Here is a 23427-nt window from a genome sequence, read left to right on the forward strand (position 1 = left end):
TCACTACTTTGACAAATCGTTTGAAGAATATAAGCGCCATCTTAAATAATCCTACTAATTAATATACACAATGTTTTAAAATCATACTGATTAAAATTTTACACAGATTAATATTGTTTAGTGTATGTGATTAAAAATTAACTTTTTATTAATAATTATAAGTGTGTTATATATAATATCGCTTCTTTGATCTATTTTGATAACATTTCCTTACATTCTGTGATGTTATATGTATAGGTATTATAATGCCGTGCTCAAGTATCCGTTTATAATGCTAATGGGATACTAATAGAATCATAACTATATTCACAAACATTTCCACATCTTTCTTTAGCCACTTACAGGCCAATTGGCGTAACCCTCACTTTTCACCGAAGTCACATTTTGATGGCAATTGACTTGTTGCACATTCTTACACGAACTGGCCAAGTATCATAAATCCCAAAAAAATATTTCATATCAAAATAATTCAAAACTATTTTTTAAGCCATTTGAAACTTGACAAAAAATATTCCAGCCAAATGCTGTAATCCTCTAAACGTAAGCCACTGGTGTGTCAATAAAAGAAAATTCTTAATTTGTTATAAAATTATACATAAAATAATAAATAAATATTATATAAAATAATAAGTAAATCCAATACACACAGTTCTTTTTTAACTTTCTGAACAATTTCATATTTAAGTTTTACGCCAATTGGCCTGTACAGTGACGATATGACATTTTGTTTAGAGACACATTCGCATACTTTACCGACCGTTAATCCTTCCGTAAAAACTTTATGGACGTTACTGCTTTAGTTCGTTATTAAAACAAATGTTTATAAATAAGAATCATACATACATTTATATAAGTCGTTAATATAAAATAAAAAAATAAATAAACACTATGAAAATATAGGTCAAGATTTCATGATAAAAAAAATTATCTCAAAAGCTGGTCCGTATTTAAAAGATCCGAGCTACTGGTTTACAGCAATTACAGAAAGATTTAATTTATGAATGTATTAAACATTACTTGAATTTTATGACTGTTATTTTCTATGTATTTGACAACTACACGGGTCACGTAGAGTACATAGTGATTTCGTAGACACATATTAAAATTATTTAGATATTTATGTAATATTAAAAAATAAATAAATAAATAATGTTTTCAAAAGATAATTAAATCAAAAAATGAATTTAAAACATCTATTTTAAAGGTACAACAATGACTCTATTAAAAAAATATATTATTCAGTTTGACTGAAACAGACAAAATATTATAATTTTTGTTTTAAACATAATATGGCTTGAGTCCTTTGTTTGAGATTTTTTTTAATATTACATTTTTTACATTAGTTAATTGCTAATTTGGTCAATTAAATAATATGGTAACCAGCTATAACTTACTTTTGAATATTATCATTAATATTATAAATATATTCGTTTTTTCAACAAATTTCAAGCATTTGTTTATGCATTCTTAAGTGTTACTTCTTATTATTTTTAATATAAACATATATTATTATAATAATATATAATAATTGTGTTGTTCCGTTTTATAATATTACATTTGAATTAAATACTGAGTATATGCCATTGTTGCACTTGTTCCATTGGGTTGGCGATCGCTGCATTCCAGTGCTCCAGAGCCTTTCCGCGAGCAAACATGAACGACCCCAAAACAAATTTGCCGATTACTTTATCTGCAAAATAAAAGAAAACAATATCATTATCAAAAACAATTAGTGAATACGGTTGACTATTAAAATGACAATGTTGACAATCAAATTAACTACTTGTCAATAAAATATAGCAGATACTCGACAAAGTATTTTTTTTAAATGAATTGCAACAAAGCATTGATTCAATTATTTTTTAATAGGATGTTTCCAACGAAAAATAATCTGCACATTACTAATATCGAGTGACAATGACTGCATATCACACTACTATAAGTTATTGAAGACAGGTGTCTTTTATTGAATTGAAAAGCGTTGTCGCTAAAATTATAAACTATAGGTGGCGCTTATAACATTATCTTATTAGAAAATACCATATTTTCCTTTGTAAATAATATCGTCTTTGATTATTGTATAAAGTCTGTGTGACAGCGATAACTATAATAATTTTCGTTCACACAATTATCTGTCATGTTAATACATTGAGAATTTGGCAGAAGACATCGCAATCGAGGCAGCACCATTTTTCTTGCTTTGAGGATACTCGAAAAGGAATGTTTAAGAAATGCTGCTTTAATGTCCAGAAAATCACTTGTGGAAAATGACATAAAAAGAGCCCAACGTAGAAAGCAGACGGTGGCAGCTACTCGCCCTATATTTATTTGAAGAAATCTATTATAATTTTTTTTTCGACCATGTCCGATCCTAATAGGATCATATGGGCCTCCACAGAGTATCTAGAGGTTTGTATTAACAGATTTTTTTTACGAGAAATGGATGTCAGCCACTTGCTCAACCTATTAGGTCCATACCCTGACTCACACACATGTTGAAAAACAATATGTGTACTTGCCAGACCCAGGATTCGAACCTGGGACCCACGGCATGATAGGCATGATAGATATATAATAAATAAACAATTTGGAAAAAAAATGGGTAATTTGTTTTCAAATTTATATATTTACTAACTCGCACGAAACACTATTATTTAAGGCGATGTCTTTACCGACCAGAGGCACCTAGCGGAAAAATACGAAGCTTGCAATTTGAGACATTTTTTTGATAATTTACAATTTCAACTGTGTTAATTATTAATACGTGTGTATCTGAAAACAAAAGAAAGAAGAATCTTTACAAATTATTAATATTTCACAATAACAAAAAATATGTAGCTTAATTACTTTTAGGAATATTTTATAATCTATCATCATTTATCTTAAATTTGAACACCTGTCATTATTATTTTCCTGAAAATGACTTTGGTGAGATACTAATGTTGTAGACATCTTACGTCTTACGTTTACATGTACTTATGTAAAGCTCTACAATATCTAAACCGCTACCCGCGGGCCACAATGCGATTTTTTGACTGTCATCAAAATATGACCACCCTGAGGGTATTGCCAACCGTACTATAATAATATAATGGTATTTGTACTCTAATTTTGGTTCACTTACTATGCCCAAAATACTATAATCTTGAAAATCGGAAAAATGTATTTTTATCTTAAAGATTTAATTCCGAAATTACCAATATCCACCAAAAGTAATACAATTTCGATTTTTTCCGCACTATAAATTGTATTTATTTTTTATTGATTACTATAATTTCGTATTACAAGAAAATTCTCTCGAAATGGTGAAAATAGCCATTGTCTTTGGTTTAAAATTGAATTTCTAAATATTTTTGGTTGGAAGAAGTACCTGCCTAAATAAAAAAGGGCATTGGAATTTTGCAATTTCTCCGCCATTTGTTTTGTGAGAAACAAAAAAACGCGTACTATATTTTTTGCCGAAATACTATAATTTCTTGGACCGGTCGGTATTCGGAATTCGGTAACAAAAAGATGGTAACACTGGCACCCTCGTCCAATGTACACTATATACATATGGATGAGGCAACCTTGGGCTACATGACGTCCCGGGCGCGTCTTGCCAAACCTTACTTTTCAGAAACGAGGGCAGAGGCAATTTTCACGCTTACATTGATGCAGCTTTTGACCACCGTATGTTGTTATTGCATGCGGTAGTTAACTGATAGGTAGGGTTTGCGTCCCGGGCAGCTTTTCATGCACCCCACATATATGTATAGGTACAGCGAAAAATATGTAGCATTGTTTTGAAAATTTGAGACGTTAATTTATACTCGCCGTAAAAGTTGATCGCATTTTTTGTTATTATTTTCATAGAAACCATTGATATACTACTGGATGAATCATATACTTCTTAAAATGATGAAATGAAATCTCAATGGGATGTGTAAGTGATGAAGAGAAGCCGTTTTACTTTTAAACTACTCAGGTAGTAGGTACCTGACCGGTGAAGTGACAAAATAGTACATTATTATGTATCTTGTATACATTGATATACTACTGGATGAATCATATGCTTCTTAAAATGACGCCCGATTTTCAGCGACTCGGCCAGTGTTAAAACTTACTGTTTTAATATCAGCGGACTTAACTCGATATAAGCTCACTTAATATTTGTCTCGAAAACGACCTGGCAATAATTATGAGTAAGCCCGATCTAGCTTGCATCTTACTCTAACTAATAGTCAGCGCATGACGACTTGCTCTGTCCGCTCAGACATGAATTTTTGGTAGCTTACAAGCTTTGGGTTGCAGAAACCCTTAGGGTCACTATTCCAATAACGCAAATTTAGTTTTACAGCCAGGACAATACGGGTGAAATTCGGTAATCCATGTTAACGGTCTTAACGCATTATACCTACAAGGAAATATTATAAGACGATATTCGTAATATCTTCTTAAAATGACACTTGTATGGGAACTCCTCATCTAGTAGTATATCAATGATAGAAACGTATATAATTTTATTACTTAAGTACTTACTGAGTTGTCCTAGTTCAGATACTAAAAATATTATTAAACATGAAGCAATATCTTTTTTATAGAAATAACGTTTTAGGAACACTACCTCATTTATATTAAGTACTGAATGTTGAATAAAATGAGGAATTTACAATCGCATCTCTAATTTTTAAATAAATTATTTAGTCAACTTGGTCACCGATTAACTTGTATTCGTTCAATTCACAGCCCCTCAATTGTATCGTATATAAGGGTGGTTTTTATACACCTATCTAGTACCAAAACACTTTACCTCGAGCGCACTTGGCTCCTGCTTGTAGGACATGGAGCGTGATGCAGGCGAGAGGAAGACTGGCTGTCGGTAATCTGAAGTGGAAGCACTCGCTGATGGAAGCACTTCCATCTGATAATGCCATCGTCGTTCCAGTCCTCTTACTCTTGACGGCACGGTATTGCTGGTTCATGGTTATGCGCACGTAAATTGATTTTCGTTCACCTTTGATCTGTCAAAAATAATACTCTCCTAATTTATTAATGATATTAATAGTCACATAATTTAAAATACCTATCTCAGAAAACATAGATACCGTAGAAAAGGTAAACCTCGCAACTTTTCCTTGACTGGTCTTGTTCTTGAGCTATGGGTTGACCAATGACTCATGCGAATTAAATCCAATATTAACCTTTACCCTTATTTACATAGTGTTGCTTTTCAGCTACATACTGTATTAATTTATATATTTTTTGTCCAAATGAAATTTTATTTAAAAACTTGCAGTTCTCATGTCAAAATAGTTATAATTTTTACTAACAGATGTCACTGCTGATTTATAATAAAATTAAACATTAAATGTAATCGATTTAAAAATTAATATATACACTAAAGGGTTATCATCGTGTATTTAATGGTTATAAATAATATGTCATTCTTAAACCTTATAATATTATGCATATTATTACAAAGATATCATTTTTCGGTTCGGATATGCTTAAAACATGGAGCTCTAATTTTACCGTCAACAATTTAATTACACAATTAAAATACAATCACCTTCAGCCTTCTCCCTTCGATGACTGTAACCGTAATTCGATGTAAATTTTCATTGTAGAGTAAAGATACCAGCATCTCGCCCAAGTCTGATGTTGGTTCATGTGGATCCTGAAATAATAAAAACGTCTTTAACTTCACTAATCGTGAATCCTACTGAGAATTATTGTACTTTTATTCTGTTGTATTTGGGACTAATTTTCTACTCCATAATCAGTATAGCCAACCATGCTATAATTATAGTACAATACTGACCTAATAGGTTGGACAAGTGGCTAGCATCCATTTATCATAGGGGGATATTATATAAATGGCATGAGTATCAATCATACTTATAAAAAATCTATTGTATATATTTTTTTCAACGAACCTATTTTATTCAAACTTGCAGAAGCTATAATATAGCTTTTGTTCTTCTTCTGTTAAGTTTGTTTGTTTTCTTCTTTTGTTTTGTTTTTATGTTCTTTTAATGTCATATTATAATAATGATATTATTTTTAAATATGTACGAGTTTTTTTAATCAATAATTAGTGTTACGTAAACATATTTTTCGTGAAATATTTTCCAAAACTGCAATATAAGATATCATTTTCTTATTTTAAAGAATGGTAATTGTATTCAACCGATTCTATCTATGTATAGACTAAAAAATAATATAATAACCTTTTCAAGGTCCAGTTTGTAGAGATGTGGTTCTTGCGGTGGTACTCCATCAATTGGAAGGGCTGCAAGTGGAAATAATACATGACCAAGAAGCTGACGTCCACGAGCTCGACCTCCGTCTACAACTGTCATCTTCAAAACCAGTTCCTCCAAGCCTTTGGATGAAACCTGCAAACAGAGACAAAACATACAGTCATTCTACAAGCTCCGGCAATTTCACAATAAATATGAAGAAAATCTATGATTCTTGTCTCTGTATGTCCAATTAGATACTGCGAATGTCAAATATCACTTTGGTTAAAGTATATTAATTTATTATTTACATATTGTTACATGCTCTACGTTTAATAGGTTCCTTTCCAATCATACATAATTTTGAAGTAAGAATTTCATCTCTGTGTTGTGTATTTATTTATTCTTCTCTTCTCTATCACCCTAAATAGTAATGAAGCTATACTTTTACTTACCCTACCTAGTTTAAATCTTGAATTGGTTGTTATTATTATAGGTTACTAGTCGCGAAATGAACTAGCCACGCTTCCAGTATGCCTTTAAAATTCACGGTATTATACGATTTCTTAAATCTGTATTCTTCGTTTACGAAACCAATCCTTTTTAAATTATTTCGTGCTAAAATAAATATTCAAATATTCCTATTTAAATCGCAGAGATTTTCATGTCATGTTTTAGTAATATTATGTTTATAATTATAACAATTAGACGCTTGAAAATGTGTACTGCTAAATAACTGTCATGCCGCTATGTTAGACAGCTAGACGTCGCCCTTCTGGTGAATCGGCAAACAACTCGTGGAGTAGTATTTTGAAATTGTAGTCATTGTAAACGTTTGTCACAGTTTTTAAATAACTTGTGAACATTTTGATAACTATTCAATTGCTCTTTACTAATATTCAAAATAGTCTTATTTTGTTTTAATAATTAGACACAAATATGACTCCGAAACCTGGTGTTTTTTGAGTTTCACTATGTTTTCACGTAAGAAAATGGTTGATAAAAAGACAAACTTTAAACCCGCGTATATTATAATAAAATTGTATATATGAGGAGACACGTCATATCTATCAACGGAGAAAACATGAATGTTATTTGACAAGAGCAATGTATACTTAAATTGAAAAATATATTACAATATAACACACTACTTACACTAATATAAACGTGAATATCGTATCACTCGTGTCAATATCATATTTCGAGGCTTTCGTGATATGGCACAAAAAAAGGAAAGCAATATACACGAATGTATTTTAAAATTGAAATTGAAAAAAAATATCTTCGAGCTTTAGAGTAATCTAAGATATATTTAATCAGAGAGTCTGGCGGTTAAATTCAATTCGCTCGAGGCTGATTAAACTGAAAATTTCTATTTTTAATTTTGAAATTTAAACCCACACCAGATAATTGGGGGGCTAAGCAAGCCTGTAGCTGACAGCCCGATTCAAATGAAACGAAAACAATAAACTTAAGAAATACACCAAGTAATTATTTACAGAGATAACAATAATGATGGTTTTACATTTTCGTGATGACTTGTTTCAAAACTCAAACCACTCTAAATACAGCATGACCCATGAGCATTACCCGCTCCGAGACAAATTTGTAGTATTTTATTTGTATTATTTTACCCTGAACTATGAAATACAATGTTATTTTTTTTTTAATTATTATCACGTCCTTGCTTTTTCGTACAAGGTGGTTGTGAGTAATTTTGAACAATTACAAACACCCAGGCTTTAAGAAAATCTCATAAATTTATTGTGTTCTCACCGGGCTTGAACCCAGAGCTACCGTATGGAAGGCCAACGCCTTACGCACTGCACCACAAGAGCCACCTTATTTTATTTATTTAAAAGAAACAACACCGTAAGACAGCTTTGGGAAAAACACCAAATTACCATACAATGCAAAATTATATAATACTACCAACATAATATTTACTACAAACAAATAAAAAATAATAATTATTATAAGTATGCACCTTTGTTTTATTTTATTAGTGAATTTATTTATACAATACATATTAATTGATTACTGGAACGGTGAGTTGATTATTAAAGGAACACTTTCATTACCATGGTCTACAGTCTACAGTGAAGTTAATTAATATTATAATCTTTTACTCAATCTAAATATAAGTATATACCGTAAAGAAGGATTTTTAAAACTTTTTGAGCAGTTAGAAAAGGATAATGATTATAATAGTATATTTTAACGTTTTATTTTTAAATTTTTCTTTTTTTTTTTTTAACATATTGTGGACATTACAAATTATAAGTTTAAGACGTACACAACATGACATTTAGAAACAAAGATATATAAATATAACAGTATTACATAAAAAAATAGATATATCAGTAGATAAATTAGATAGGTACAAGGAAGTACACCGGATGAGTTAAGCAGACCCTATTTTAAGAAAATTATAAAACAACGTCCACCTAAACTCATTCTCACGTAGGTGGAATATATCAACACCCGAAGCAATTTCGTTGAACATAGTTATCGCCCTCCCAATTGGCATTACCAGCGGCAGGTTGGTTCTGCACCTTGGGAGAATAAACAACTGATGGTCTCTATTTCTAAGATAGTTATCAGGGACATACAGGTCAACACTGCCCAGAATGGCAGAGTTCTCATTTAGACCGTTGTGATAATTAATGTTGTTTTTTTGACATTTACATTACTTTTCATCATAATAATTGGGAGTATAGGCTTGAAGATGATTTAAAAAATATATTTTTCAGAATATTTCAAATTTTTATCCATAAAACTTGTCCATTAGTACTTAATAATAAGAGAGCAAAAATGTGTCTAGAACAACGGTTCCTAAATGGGTTCCGCAAATGTTGCCAATTTTAACAAGGAATTGAAAGAAATCAGCCAACAATATTAAAAAAAAAAAACTTCTGTAGTTGATGAACAGATTCGGATTATTAATTTTATTAAGTGAGTGTAGTAGTCATTTATTTAAAAATATATATTATGAAAATCTATATAGTCATCATTTGACCCAGCTTTTGCATTCGGAAATTCAGTAGCTAAAGTCACTAAACGTCGTTAAAATGCTTGTACCTAATGTGGCAAGATTAAGTTGTTGACATATTTTCTGAATCATGAATTTTGATTACCGGATCGATTTACAAAATATGTTGTATTTATTCCAAGTTCAAAATTTTTCCGACATAGTCACAAAATCGAACGGAGTTTGTTTGATTATATAACTGAATGAAAAACAATTTTTCACTGTCTCGTTGCAATCTCGGTTGTGAAGCAAAATAAGATTCTTTATCAACATTCAACAGTTATTTTTTCGTAAGTAAATTAATAATTATTGCATTAATATATTTATACAAAATGATATTTTTGTAATAAATTTAATTATCGCACAGATATGAAACATCAAAAATATCGTTTGTTAATTAGCGTTGATTATATACGAATAGAATTAGGCACGAGTTCGCACGAAGGGTGAAACATGGGCACCAACTCAAAGATTCGCCCAACGCCGTGCGACTTTTTGACATTTTTATTCATACTATATTTATGAATCAAACCAAAGTATAGAATAATAAAGTTTTCTAAATATATAAAAGCTACTATTTTTAACCTATTTGGTATTTTATTTGCACATATATGTCAATGTAACAATATTTGAAAAGGAATTAAACAAACAACAAATATCTCTTCAGATAATATTTACTTTTGGTTGGAGAGCGATTGTATTTTTACCCTTTCATTATCAGTGTTTATCTAGAGTTCATTTATGTTCATACTGTAAGTAAACCTTTGTTTTCTTTCAGTAAACAATAGCGTGGGCTTGATATGGACCGTAAGTCATAAGGTAACATTCTGTATGCTTGGTTTAATTTTTCACGAAAGTAGTTTATCAAACGGGCGATTTTACAAAATGAAAATACTTTACTCTCAAGATAAGTCAGGATTATTGTTTTAATCCTATCGTTTGAATATTATCTCCTATTACGTAATAATTAAACATTCAATTTTGATAGCACAAATACGAGGAAATTTCTAACAAACCAAACCTGGTTTACTTAAAATATCTACTGTGTACAATGCATACAGTAATATTATTATACAAATATTTGAAATAGGTATATATATTTCTGCAATCATAGCGTCAGAGCTTTCAATTGTTATATTTCCGACTATATTCTATCAAGTAAATCACTCATTCAACTGATTTAATTAGTTATAAACTAAAAATATTTAACATTAAAATGAAACACTCCCGTCCGTGTTAGTAATAAATTATTACATAGTATTTGCGGTAAAATAATGTGCTTAAGGGGGGACATGCTCAGCGTAGGTCAAAATGGAGCTTTTGTTCTATTTTCAAAGCATGATCCTGGACATACCTTAAACGTTCAAACACGCGCGTTAACATCATTTTACTCCCCACTTATATTATAGTTTGTCAATTTATGGCTACGGCCGTATGTTGTAGCTTGACCAAGGGGGATTGCCAAAAGAAATGGCGTATTTCAAAAAAACACTACCTTATTCTTAGGTCAATAATTATTATAAAGCAATCATTATTCGTAGGATATTTATCACACTTGAATGGTCAAAGACATGGCTTATAATAAGTATCTTTAAAATTATCTTCAAATTTGTTAATCTTGCCCATTTCTTGAATAATAAAATGCCTAATTCTTGTCAAATTTGGGATCACAGAGATTATCAATATAATTTTTTATCGTAAATATTTCACTATAATAATGTCAATATAAATTATACTGATGGTTTTATAAATGCGATTAAAAATTAATAAATGTAAAAAATCTTAACACCACTGCACATTTATGTACTGAAATATGACATGTAATAAAAATACTTTATGCAGTCATCAAATGTTTAAAAGAAATGTAAAGGATAATAAGGCTTCAAAATTATATAACTAGATTATCTACAACGTTTAAGGTATGTCCAGGATCATGCTTTGAAAATAGAAAAAAGCTCAATTTTGACCCACGCTGAGCACGTCCGCCCTTAATACAATGTGTAAATAATCGAGTATTAAAAAAATCTATGAATCTATCTGCACATACAATTTTTCATGGAATAAAATTGTTTTCGTGACTTCTTACTACCAAAATGATAAATATTGACTGAACAGATATATTACATACATCAATCTTTTATTACAGCGCTGTATGCAGTTAGGGAAGGGGGGAGTTTTCCAGTGTTGCTTTGGCGTGTTGGGTTATAATATCAAAGCGTGTGTATTCGATGCATGGCAGAGTTTTCTCGCGAATATCATCTGTAAGAGATCTTGGAATTACGTTTGACAGTAAACTGACGTTTAGTGGTCATACAGATACCATTTGTAAAAAGGCGCTAAAGATGTTGGGCTTTTTCTTGCGTACTTCCCGGGTCTTTTCGGATGTACGGTTACTATGTACGATGTACGGTTACGGTACTAAAAATTTTCTATAACTCCTTAGTTAGAAGCAGACTTGAGAGTGGGTGTATTGCTTGGGCCCCGCATCAGTTGAAGCACGGCTTTATGGTGGAGAAAGTTCAAAAGAAATTTTTGAGACTCCTTTACTTTCGGCTGTATGGGTATTATCCGTGGCTCTATCCGACTGATTTTCTCTTAGGGATGCTTACATACTGTAGCTTAAAATTTAGAAGGGATCTTTATTTAGCTACATATTTTTTCAGACTTATACGCGGCATACATGTGAACTCTGCCATTCTTGGTGGTGTTGGCTTGTGTATCTCAGACAGACCTTAGGAATCGAGGGCATCCGTTGTTTGTTCTCCCACGGTGCAGAACTAACCTGCCATTAGTAATGCCAATTGGGATGGCAATAACCATGTTTAATGAAATCGCTTTGGATATTGATATATTCCACTTACGTGAGGGTGAATTTAGGTGGACGTAGTTTTATAAGTTTTTACGATAGGGTCTATCAAATTTCACTCTGTGTGCTTACATCTACTTTTATTTTATTATTTTGTTATTTTATTTTATTTTATTTCTTATTTTATTACTTTTTGTATTATTAACTCACACTTCTCTGTATTTTTATTTTTAAAAATTATTAACACTTATTTTATGTCATGTGTTCACGACATGACAATGAATGACTTTGAATTTATAATTTGTTATGTTCATTATATGTAAAATAAATAAATTTGATTTTATTTGATTCGTAACAAAAAAATAGTTTATTAAATTATTAGCAAATCCGTTACAATTAAAATTCTGGCATCGGCTAGTAAATATTAAAATAAAATTAACACATAAGCTCTTTATATGTGCAGATATTAACTAATTTCTTCATAATTAGGTAAGATACAGGTGGCGCAATTGGTAAAACACCGGACTAGATTGGAGTCCCATCCGGCGTCATATTTTTATCTAAATTATTTTTTCTAATGGTGTTTTAAAATATGTGTGTTTAATTTTACAAGTTTTACCGTTTTCTCCATCAGTTTCATTAGCAAACCGTCAGTTTATTACATGATTTTTGTACACAACTTGATTAGATTTTTTCATATTATATACGTAAAATTAGCATCAATTTACTTATATTACTAATACAATATTTAAATACAATAATCCAATAAATCAAAAATCTGAATCGATAAAATGGTACCTAACGTAAGAATTCAATTTTCCTATAAGTATTTAAATAAAGGTTTCAGACAATGGGAATAACTATAAGAATATATATATGAATTACATCTATTTTATTTCCAGATTAATTAATAATAAATTAATATATTCAATATAATTACCTGGAATACGAATGTTTCCTCAAAGAATGGGTTGCATGTTTTCTTTTTCTGTTTTGAATGCAAAGTTCGACGCTCGTCTGGCAGCAGCTGAAGCCTGATGAATAAAAACAAGATATAAATCTATACGAAAGTTTAAAAATAAATAAAATATACAGTAATACTGAAAAGGTGAACGTATTTACATAATTTAGAAGTATCTTAAAACAGAATCAAAATAGTTTTCAATTCTATCTGTTCGATTCCTTTTTTATTGATTGAAGATTATATTCCCTTGTATATTTCTATAGGTGACGAAGAAAGTCTCTTGCCATCTGAATACGTTTTGAACTTTTCAAGCAACGTAACTCGTGAAGAGCCAATTTGAAAGGTTTTCCTTTTCCCCGTTGGCGGAATATAAACATGAGAAAAAAACCATAATGCGTTACTGGCAACTTTGCTTTTGCCTACGTCACAAGTGACAATTGAAATCTCAATAAAACATACAGGCAGTATTGTGTTCTAAAAAAAAAAACACAATACCAATAAACTACTAATTCCACATAATTTAATAATTACCAGGACCGGTTTCATCCACTTCAATCATATTCATAATTGATGGCTATAATAATATATTCTAAAGATTTTTTTAAATATTGAAAATATGAGACATAATTAAAAACAATATTCTCTGTTCAAAAATTATTCAATTAAATTCAAGCTATAAAATTATAATATAATGAGTTTCAATTAGTGAAATAATAAAATTTATAAATAATTAAATTATGTTACTATATTAAAAAATCGATAATGTAAAATGCTATTTCTGTATTAAAATTCAAAATTCAAATCAAGGGACTATATTTTATTATACCGTAAATTTAAAACATTTACAAAATAACGTGAAAAAACAAAAAAATATGTAACGGGTTTGACAATGTATATACAAAAACGGCTCAATGAAAAGTTAAAGTTAACAGAAAAAAATCATTAACAAACTACACCAATAATTAAAAAATATATATATAAAATTACGTCAACCTAAACTAATCCTCACGTAAGTGAAATATATCAATATTCCAAGCTGGTTGAACACATTTATTGTCTACCCAATTATCATTACTAATGGCAGGTTAATTCTGCATTTTTGAAGAACAAACTATTGACGCTCCCAATTTCTATGATAGTAATCAGAGACACACAAGTCTACCAAGTCTACACAACCAAGAGTAGCATAGTTTGAATTTACACCACGTAAATATATATTATTTTCTCTTCCTTGTTAGTACAAAATTACAAATAAAAGTTACAACTAATTTGCAATCTTTAGTCATTAACGCCTTACAAAAATTCATCACCGTTCTTTTTAAATATTCACGTCTCGTTTTGCAGCACTAACCGTTTTCTCACAACAAAAACTTTTCATTAGGTAGGTACTTGAAAAAAGTTCTCCAAGGCTTTCATTACGCAACGAGAAAAAATGGTAGAGATTTCTTACAATTTCTGTTTTCTTAAAAGAAGAAATAATATTACAGAAAAGTGTTGAGTGAGTGTAAAGTTATTATGAAAGTCTTCCAGCGGACAAAGAATTCCAATTAACAACATTTTTTTCGCCACACCACAATAACTTACCCTTAAACAATTCGTCGTATTTTTTCCAAGACGTCGCACCGAACGAAATGCAGTATAAATTTTTCTTTTTCAATACCAGGTTATTTTTTGAAACCTTATTAAATTAATATTTATGTAATTCAGTTATTCTCAACCTTTCAAAATCATTCATTATCAAATTTTTTATGGTCTCGCGGATAATCATATCGACAGTTGAATCTAACACTCACATATAGTTGATTATTTTTGCCATTTTTCATATTTTCATGTCACTTCATCATTTTGTTTGTTTATCGGTATCTATCCTGATCTCAATCAACCTCATCAAAATGTCTTAAATGATTTCAAATTCAGATTGAATTTAAAAGTCATGAGACGAAGAAAATTACCCACATCATATAATTAATAGCTTCACTGCGTAAATTAAGAATGACATCATAGTGTATTTTCAAAACTGGAGAGCTATAGTATAAGATAGGCAGACATGGAGAGATATCTTATAGTATGTCAAGATCCGAACTACACGATTATTTATTTCGCTTCATAAACCAGATTTTCAAAACTACACTTGTTTATAGAACGTAGTATATAACGCAGTATATAAAAAAATCCAAATTTTATACATTAATAACCAATATATTTAACACTTCCATAGTTTACTTTGAGGTAAGTAATTCGTGATAAGGTACATTTTATTGTTCTATCACTAAATAACTTTGTATTCAGTCAGCGCTCGACATGGAAAATTTTACGAACCCGAGCGCTCGATAATTTTACGAAAATATTAACATAGTTATCTAAAATTATGAGTAAGTGCTAGGTTTTTTTGTTTTATGGCCGATCTAGCTCAGACGATCAAATTATTTTCCTACGAGATTTTATTAATCGCAACGGCGCTCCGGTCCATTTCGAGCCCTGTATTCAGTATATAATTAAGTTGTTTTAAATTCATAGAACATAAGCCTCGTTTGCAACTTTATAGGGATCGAGATTGTCCCAGCGTAAATCGTGTTTTGGTAAGGCAGAGGTAATAAAGAAATTTAAAATCATCTTTCACGTATAATGCAAACATATAATAAATTAACCTTATAAAACTTTTTATGATTTATTCATAGTAAATCCATTTAACCATTTTAACGTCAAATGAATTCATTGTTTAGAGTTTAATATAAATTTAACTTTAATATTTAAATTAATTCAAGACAATGTTGATAATCAAATTTAACCAATGAAAAAAAAACAAATTGTCTTTAATGCTATATTATTAATGTGCCATAAGAACTCAAGTCAAAGAAGGTGTGAGAATAAGTGTAAGAGTGCACAATAGGAGAAGTTGGAAGTATAATTAAAACTTGTAGAATTAATAATATAATAGAACATTAAGAGGGTCCATGACTAAATGTTTTACAGACCCTTATTATAATAATAAACATCTTAATAATAAAACAATACAATATGATACTTTCGAAATATAATTTTGGGGTTACTGCCAAATGTTGGTAAGGCTCGAAATCATATTATGGAGTAATTGCAATTTGTCTATAATCTATAATCATGTATAATGCTAAGTTCTTTGCGCATGATCTATATCATGATCGGATGTACTTGATTTTTTTTCTAACATACATATTTTACATAGACACATATTCATTTTTATCGCTGAATACTTAATTTATCAACTTTTGGCAGCAACTCACGATACTATATTTATGTAAGTATTAGGCTTGTTAATATAATATATTCTGTTATTTATACTTTTTTCGAAGTTATTTTGCAACCCAACCCAAACAAAACATCAAAAGTTTAGGTAAAAACACCAAATAAATAAAAGTGGCAAGCATCTTTTTTATGGGTACCGAATATATTATAGTAAACTATTGATAAATTAGTTTGTTTTTTATTTACTTTGAAATTAGATCGCTAAAACATAAATAATTGCACATTGCAAATTATAAAAAATGTAACCGTTGTATCTTATTTTCAATTTTAAAATTTGCATTTTTGTTAAACTTGAAATAGGTGACAAATAGATGGCAATAAGTTCTTATACATAGACCGTGATCTTTATAAAAACGTGGTGAAAATGTTGAATTGAATATCCATATGAATGAAAAAAACAAGTGATTTGTCCCTACTTTCTTCACCACAAAGACACGAGATATTTTTTCACTCTGATAAATATTTAAAAAAAACTTATAGATTATTTTATAATCATGATAGCGACGTGTCAATCGTAATATAATTATATCGACTAAAAATCTGATTTGTAGAATTTCATATGACAAATTTAATATTATACTGATGTGAAATGGAATACTACCAAGTAAATAACTCAAACATCAATACCATGAATGGATATCCATGAATAAATAATACACAATATCTGGCTAAATTGTTCGCTGAACCAACCTGGCATGGAGTGCATTTGGGTGCCTAAATAATATCTTTAACAGTGATCTCCCACTGTGTCTCAAGGGTAAAGTGTTCAACCAATGTATGCCACCAACGCTCACGTATGCGTTTGAAACATGTACTCGTAATATGAAAGAAACCCGTATGAGTAGCACAACGTGGTACGTAAATGTGCATGTTCGGCTAACGCGGAAAGATCACAAAAGAAACCAAAGAAGCCAGGAAACAGACAATAGTACACGATGTGAGAGGCCACTAAGCAGATGAAATGGCAATGAGCTGGACACGTTACTTGGCGAGTGGATAACCATTGAATGCCTTCATACAGTGATAACCAAGGGGCGCTAAACATCTCATGGACGCCCGAAACCTTTGTACGTGACAGTGAAGAACTAGGAATCGAAAACAATTGGGGGAGCTAGGGGAGGCATTTCTCCATCAGTGGATTATAGTAGCTAGCTGTTACTAGCTGATGATGATACATAATATTTTTAATAAAGACAAAACATAAACATTACTTACATGACGAGAATCCGAATTGATGAATTAAAAATAAATTAAATTGTAATATTATGTAATTATTACACACCTGATGTATGGATCGCAAGTATTCACGGACGCCACTGTGCGTGAAGGTAAGTTTTTCGCCTTCACTAAATTCACCAAAAGTTTTTCAGTATTGGACTCGTATCGCAAACTAAACCACAGACGTCCCTAGAAAGCAAAACAGAAAATAAATATCGCAACAAACTTATCCAATCTTAAACTCTAAGTAATGAGGGCTTATGGCTTCAGATAAAATATAATCGATGCCCATTCAAAATACTAATATAACCAAATAAACGTTTATATGTATATAATATATAATCGGTTGTCAAAAAATCTATCGATCAGGGGAATCTTAAATTCAATTTAAAGTTATACCTAAACATTATAAGGCATCTCTGTGATATGTATAAATTGCCATAATTTAACAAAAATATTATTTTTCTCAGCAGATATAATTTAAGATTATTTTTTTGGTTAAGTAAAAAATATTACTATGCTTACGCTCAGTCTCGAAAACTTGGAAGAAATAAATTTCTGTTACCCTTGACACAGGGTTAAATGTATGTTTTTCTTTTAAAAATTCAGCCTAAAAGGACACTGTTTTTCACTTGGCAGGTACATAGTAATAATATAAAATCATTTAATACTGAACATCGACTAGATATTTTAATACATTCCCTGGAAAAAACCAATATTATTAAGATTATTAATCTTTTTTATTATCTTTTCGTAGACAAACAAAATAAAATACAAAGTAATGCTACATAAAATAAAATATAATTATTAAAAATTAAACGCCATCTACTTTAACCACTATTAATATTTTTTTATACTTTAAACACGCTTTTGATTATATTCAAAGCTTCTGTTTTAAATAATATTATATTGTTGGGTTTCACAGATTTTTTTTATATATACAATACTGATTTTTTATTCCTAATAATATAACCGCCCACGATGGCCGAGCTGCTATCGCGTCGGCTTATAATATCGAGAGCCCCGTATTTAAATCCCGGGTTTGGCAAAATCACTTGTTGTTTTTCAATGTGTCTCAGGTCCCAGATGGACCTTATATAGTCAGCAACTGGCTAACATCCATTTATCATTAAAAAAAACTGTTGGTACAACCTCTACTATGTGGAGGTTCAAATAATCTTCTCAATATCTAAAATGGTATATAATAATAAAACTAATATTATTAATAATAATAATATTAATGTAATATATTATTTAATATAATACATGTCACCAACTTCGATCAGAAAAATAGTAAAAAATACACTTTTCTACAGTAGGTATTGAAACATGATAATACACTTTCAATTTTCAGATGGACGAGTATTAATAATATTATTAAAAGGAAACCATCTTTATCAATTGGTATATTTTAAAACAAATCTATAAATTGGATAAAAATAAATATCCACTGGCAATATAATTCATTTAATTTTGCTGTAAATTCGAATTATTCAAAATTATAAACGAGAGACAAAGTGATCATCAACACGCAATTTATTATTAATTTGTAAAGTAAGGTGTAGGTATATATATTTTATTCAATATAATAGCGCCTGTACACGTGCATGGATTTACTTGCACCAATAGTGTGCTTTTTAAACTATCGCGATAATAACTTTTGACGCGTAAAAGTGCTGACTGTCTCTCCAATCTATCATTATTCATTGTACGGTGTTATTTGACAGATTCAGACAGGTTCGGACAGGTTCGGACAGGTTCGTCGATAATCGTAAAACGTCAAATGTTCTGTGCGGTGTTGTTCGTACTTCTTACGGCAGGTTCCCCACTATCGTTCTACGACACCGCGCAGACTCGTTTTGTGGTTAACTGATTTTCACGACCTGTCAAATAGTACCATAAAATGACAACACCGCATCTCGGTTACTCTTGAAGAATGAGATTGGCGAGACTGTCATCACTTTTACGTGTAAGCAGTTATTATCGCGATAGTTTAAAATACACACTATTGGTGCAAGTACATCCATGCACGTGTACAGGCGCTGTAGAATTAAGTAGGTAATATATTTTTGTGAATCTATCCGCGCGCATAATTTATTCATGTACGTAACTAACCAAACAACTGAAAAATAACTAGATTATATGAATCAATAAAATAGCTGGCAAATCCATTTGTCTATGGATTCGGAATTTATTCGATGGTAATTTAATAATAATAATAATAATATTTTTAAATTTCTACTTATTAACAAAATATTAATTTTTACTTATAATAATGAAACCATTTTTTTACTATAAAAAAGTGGCTTACCACGTGCCCTTCCGGCCATAGTAGATCATCGTCTAAGAAATTTTCTTGGTACAGAGATGGATCGATTACACCAAGATCGGAAGCGCCTGTAAAATTTAAAATACTGACTAAGATGTATTGTTATTTTTTAACAAATATTATCTAAGAATTTAATGATTTTTTTTTGTAGTATTATCTAAGAGTTATTTACATAATACATATCAATTTCTCGTTTCATTTAGATTATGTAAAAATCCCGAATTATTTTCGTCGAAGATTTTCTTATAAATATTATTTTCTTTGTTCGGGAAGGTGTGAGTTGTTTTTGTCTGTTTATTTCGCAATTTTATATTCTAACTAATGAAATAGGTATCTATTCAAATCGTCATATTTCATTCACAACCAGTCCTTACCGGAAATCATGAATATAATAATTCAAACATTAAAGTAGTTTTATTTAATATGACTTATGTTTTATTTATATAAAAATATTTTATAAAATGTGAAGTAACTAGTAATTTTCACAAATTAATTATTCAACACAATATCCATGAATCATATATTATATTAAAAGATTATGTTCTCTGAAAAAAATCTTTTAATGACACATTTTCATATAATAAATGACATTGTTTATTTTAATTTGGAATTTCCATATAATGAGCTAAGTTAACTCATTTTGCAATTAATAGTTAAAATTTTAACATATTATTATTAAGTTATTTGATAACTGAATTCTGATATATACAACACCTTTAACTCCAATATAAGTGATATTCGTAGTTTTCATGACACATATTTTCCGCCTTGTATAAAATTATAAATCTCATAATCTTTACATATTTAATATTTTATTATTCGGATTGTTTATATCTATTAATGATGATAAAGTTTATATACCTATCTAATATACTATATTATAATTCATTCTTATAAAGAACTTTTATTAGAAGAAATAAACACGTTTTTTGTTTAAGGGTGCCCTTTGAATCACAAACTTACTCTATTCTTAATCCAGTTGGTTTTAATGTTTTCTTCTTTGTAGAGTTTTCCTTATTCTTTTAACATGTCCGGACCATTACATTTTCACAATAAACACAAATACAACGAAAACTCCAGACACTTAATTAAACGACTAATGACCGCATAACACTTTCACAGTGTAATCACAAAATATTACACTAAAAATATGAAAAACTGAATTGCTTTTGCTCAAAGTCGTTTTCAGAAAGTACATATGACGTTGTTTGTTCGTCAGTTACATTCACCATTAGATTTTGATTTAAAATAATTACAGATAAATAATATTTTTAATAAAATATTATCTCTTAGAAACAAAATTCAGTTTTTAACGTAAATATAGATATCTATATATTATCACCAATATATAACTATATTTTTTCAGCTGACCAAAAATTGTAAAAGATAAGTAGATCTAAAATTCCGTTGGTTACATTATTAGGCTATATTATACATAATACTTTTAAGAAGATTTTTTTTATATTCAATACAAATAAAAATAGCTTGAGGCATGGTTGGTAAATTCGTAAAAAAAATGAATTAACGATCTTTTAAGCATCGTTTGGTTTTGACGGTTTTATATGAATTACTTTTAAATATACTTTGTGACTCAAAAGCTTTTTTCAGAAAAGCTCTTTAAGGTAAAGCTATTTATTATAAACGTAATACAGAACCATACTTAGAAACATCAGTAGAAAAGTCATACTATTTGTAACAACCGTCGCATGTTTTTTTTCTCATTTCTAGTAAGAATAATAATATATTATGTTTTTTTCACTAAATCGATGTCACCGATTTCGATATCTTTTTAGTTATGGTTCTTCATTACGTTATTATGATGTTAAGCGTAAAAAAGCATAATAAAGAGGAAGAAAACAATGTTATTCTACATAAAAATCATTATAATTATTTAATATTTCTTTAGTTTTACAATGTTTTTTAAATTCAATGGTTTGTTTTATTAGTGTTTTTTTAATTATAGGTACATTAATTTGAACTTAAATGATTATTGCGTGGTGTGTCCAATTAATTATTGTTAGCAAAAAACCAATGTTTCAACGGAACGTTTTGTTATTTAAAACAAAAGCACAGCAAAAATTATTACACCTCTTAAAATGACTGCGGCTTATAAATATTAGTCTCATTCTATTCTCCCTTTTAGTCAACATTGTTTTCACACACACCGTAAAACAACACAAGCGGTTTCCATACTCACTGAATGAATTTGACCTTTGATGTGCCCGACACGGAGTGAGACAGTCTTCGGAGTCCGCCTCGCTCACTCCCATTCCATTTTCCAGCCCTGACAGCTCGCTCAGAGAGTTTGACCGGGGCGAAGGGAGGGAAAAGTTTATTTCCTTTGTCCTGAACAAATAAGCAACATGTCCGTTTGAGCGAAATGTGTCAATTGAGCGCGTAGTAACAAATGGAGACACGTCCGTCTCAATATCAAATTGAGATGAAGCTCCTTTGATAGCATACGCCACAATTCATTACGTATTCCTGTGTTGACAACATATTATACAGCTTGGAATTATACAGTAATTATTTTGAGCTAAATTGCCTGGCGCATGTGCGCGTATATAATAATAATGTTGTTTATCATTAATACTCCATTACTTTTAAGCTTCCGGGTACATCCTGTGTGACGTAATAGCTAAATAACCGGTCACACGATAGACAACGTAGTATTAGCAAATACTATATACATGTATACATTATAAATATTATAAATTAGCTGTCATATTCATTAAATATAAATTATTTTTATCTTATTTTTAACAAAGTGTAATCTAATAAAATTCAAAAACATAATTAAACTGTTCTAAATACTATTTTATTTGAATTTTTAATATCTTGTATTATTATAATATAAAATACAAGTAAGTAATAGATACTGTGTGCAAAAGAAATACATAAATTACTCTAAAATTACTAGTTGTCAGGAGAGCGAAAGGTAGATTTTATTTTTGACAACTATGTATTTAATCAATCACAAAATCCGATTGATTTGAATTCATTTTATGTTTTACGTCCCTATGTATACATGAATTATTTGGTTTGCAACGGTTATCTATTTTTTTCGTTTACTCATAGAATATTTTTAATGTTTATTTGTAAACAAATAAGTACACAATCAACATGTATGGTAAACAACAACTCATGTTTCAGGCATACATTTTTGTTTTTAACATGTTTATTTAAAAAAAAAACAAGATTGATAATCATATTTTAATAATGGATTATTTTTTTATTGCAATAAATACAACTACACAAATTTGAACATATCGGCATTTATTTTAATTATTTTAATTAATCGGATTCTCTAAATTTCTTTTTTGTTAGACATTTTGTTCGTATATCTACCTACTTTTGGCAGATTTTACAAATGACGTATCATTAAATAAAATAATTACATATAAAATAATTACAAGCAGATCCATACAGAGGATGATCGACCATGGTGGCACTATGAAAATAAAAGCAGAAAACGCTGGGCTGCAAATAAACCAGTCAAAAACTAAATATATGGTCAGCACACGCGATCAGGTACCGCTGCAGAATATAGACATAGGACAGCATGCATATGAA

At 29.8% G+C, this 23427-nt stretch overlaps 1 protein-coding gene across 1 annotated transcript; it reads right to left on the minus strand.

Moving 5' to 3' along the window:
• Positions 1 to 1562: 1562 nt before the first annotated feature.
• On the minus strand, positions 1563 to 22124 carry LOC147067990 (synaptotagmin-15-like). The gene is made up of 8 exons (XM_085952559.1): positions 22052 to 22124; positions 19837 to 19922; positions 17590 to 17714; positions 13002 to 13095; positions 6213 to 6380; positions 5552 to 5659; positions 4793 to 5003; positions 1563 to 1690 (listed from the first exon to the last, which is right to left on the minus strand). The coding sequence occupies exons 1-8, from the start codon at positions 22122 to 22124 to the stop codon at positions 1563 to 1565; spliced, it is 993 nt and encodes a 330-aa protein (XP_085808685.1).
• Between the last annotated feature and the right edge of the window lie 1303 nt (positions 22125 to 23427).

This window comes from Rhyacophila brunnea, unplaced genomic scaffold (genome assembly GCF_057557595.1).
Source record: "Rhyacophila brunnea isolate RB1 unplaced genomic scaffold, BYU_Rbru_1.0 scaffold_3, whole genome shotgun sequence".
NCBI classification, from domain to species: Eukaryota; Metazoa; Arthropoda; class Insecta; order Trichoptera; family Rhyacophilidae; genus Rhyacophila; species Rhyacophila brunnea.

What these genes read in the sequence shown, in the direction of transcription:
- LOC147067990 (XM_085952559.1), bottom strand. Translation starts at nt 22,124, where the DNA reads ATGGGAGTGAGCGAGGCGGACTCCGAAGACTGTCTCACTCCGTGTCGG. An exon ending in TCAAAGGTCAAATTCATTCA is followed by an intron (nt 19,923 to 22,051) that starts GTGAGTATGGAA and finishes TAAATTTTACAG; the next exon opens with GCGCTTCCGATCTTGGTGTA. An exon ending in ACTTGCGATCCATACATCAG is followed by an intron (nt 13,096 to 17,589) that starts GTGTGTAATAAT and finishes TTTATTCATCAG; the next exon opens with GCTTCAGCTGCTGCCAGACG.